We start from the raw sequence: 1050 nt of genomic DNA on the forward strand, positions 1-1050 counted from the left end.
TTTTACTTAGCAGGAGTTAATTGTTTCGCCTGATTTGATGTGTATCTCCTCATAGGTATCTAGTAGTTGTGTAATGGCTTGTGTAATGAATTTTTGTTGGTAGAGTTCTTTTAATTATCTCTCATTTCAAACGTAAAAACTACTTTAAAAACATAGTAACTCCACACTTAAAATTCACAGAAACATCTAAACACCAACCCAAACCAAAACACCCCAAACCAAAAAACATGGACCCTTTTTCCCTTAACTCTACCGGGTTTGTTAACCTGTTAGCTTCGCAGAGCAGTCCACCAATAGATATAGACTCTGCTGAGCCAGGTGTTAACTCTCCCAGGTTAGTTAAGCATGCGGAAAGGAGAAAGTGGTCAACCAAAGAAGACCTTGTGTTGATCAGTGCTTGGTTGAACACCAGCAAGGATCCCATAGTCAGTAATGAACAGAAGTTGGGCTCGTTTTGGAAGCGAATAGAGGGGTATTTCAATTCGAGTCCTCAGCTCATTGGCTCTGCTCCTAGGGAGTGGGGTCAATGTAAGCAGAGGTGGGGAAGAGTGAATGAGCAGGTTTGTAAATTTGTGGGATGCCATGAAGTGGCGTTGAAGGAGCAGGCGCATAACATCTTCTTCAATGACTACAAAGTCAAGTTCACACTTGAACACTGCTGGAGGGAACTGAGGTTCGATCAGAAATGGAGATCACACGCTATCTCGAAGGAGAAAAGGAAGGAAGCTAATGCGGAGGTGGTGCCTTAGGAGGAAGAGGTGAGGCCGCCCGGTGTTAAGGCCAGCAAAGCAGCGAAGCGAAAGAAGCCAAACGAGGCAGCTTTTGATCAAATCCAGAGCATCCTAGCTCAGAAAATTACCATCTCCAAACAAAAGATACTTGATCGCCTCGTAGCCCGAAAAGTGGAAACACTTTCTTATCAGGAACTTGCTCTTAAGACTAAACTCATCTCATAAATGCTTTAGTTGGTCAGTTAAGTAGTTTTAATTTGATTGAATGTTTATTAATTTGATTGAATCGTAGAGCTTCATTGAATCTGTTAAGTATTTT

The 1050-nt window shown here is 41.9% G+C and overlaps 1 protein-coding gene across 1 annotated transcript; it reads left to right on the top strand.

The window, feature by feature from the left end:
* Positions 1-227: 227 nt before the first annotated feature.
* On the top strand, positions 228-749 carry LOC106308798 (glutathione S-transferase T3-like). The gene has a single exon (XM_013745918.1). The coding sequence runs from the start codon at positions 228-230 to the stop codon at positions 747-749; it is 522 nt and encodes a 173-aa protein (XP_013601372.1).
* Positions 750-1050: the final 301 nt, after the last annotated feature.

The sequence above is a fragment of the Brassica oleracea genome, chromosome C8 (assembly GCF_000695525.1).
Source record: "Brassica oleracea var. oleracea cultivar TO1000 chromosome C8, BOL, whole genome shotgun sequence".
Taxonomy (NCBI): domain Eukaryota; kingdom Viridiplantae; phylum Streptophyta; class Magnoliopsida; order Brassicales; family Brassicaceae; genus Brassica; species Brassica oleracea.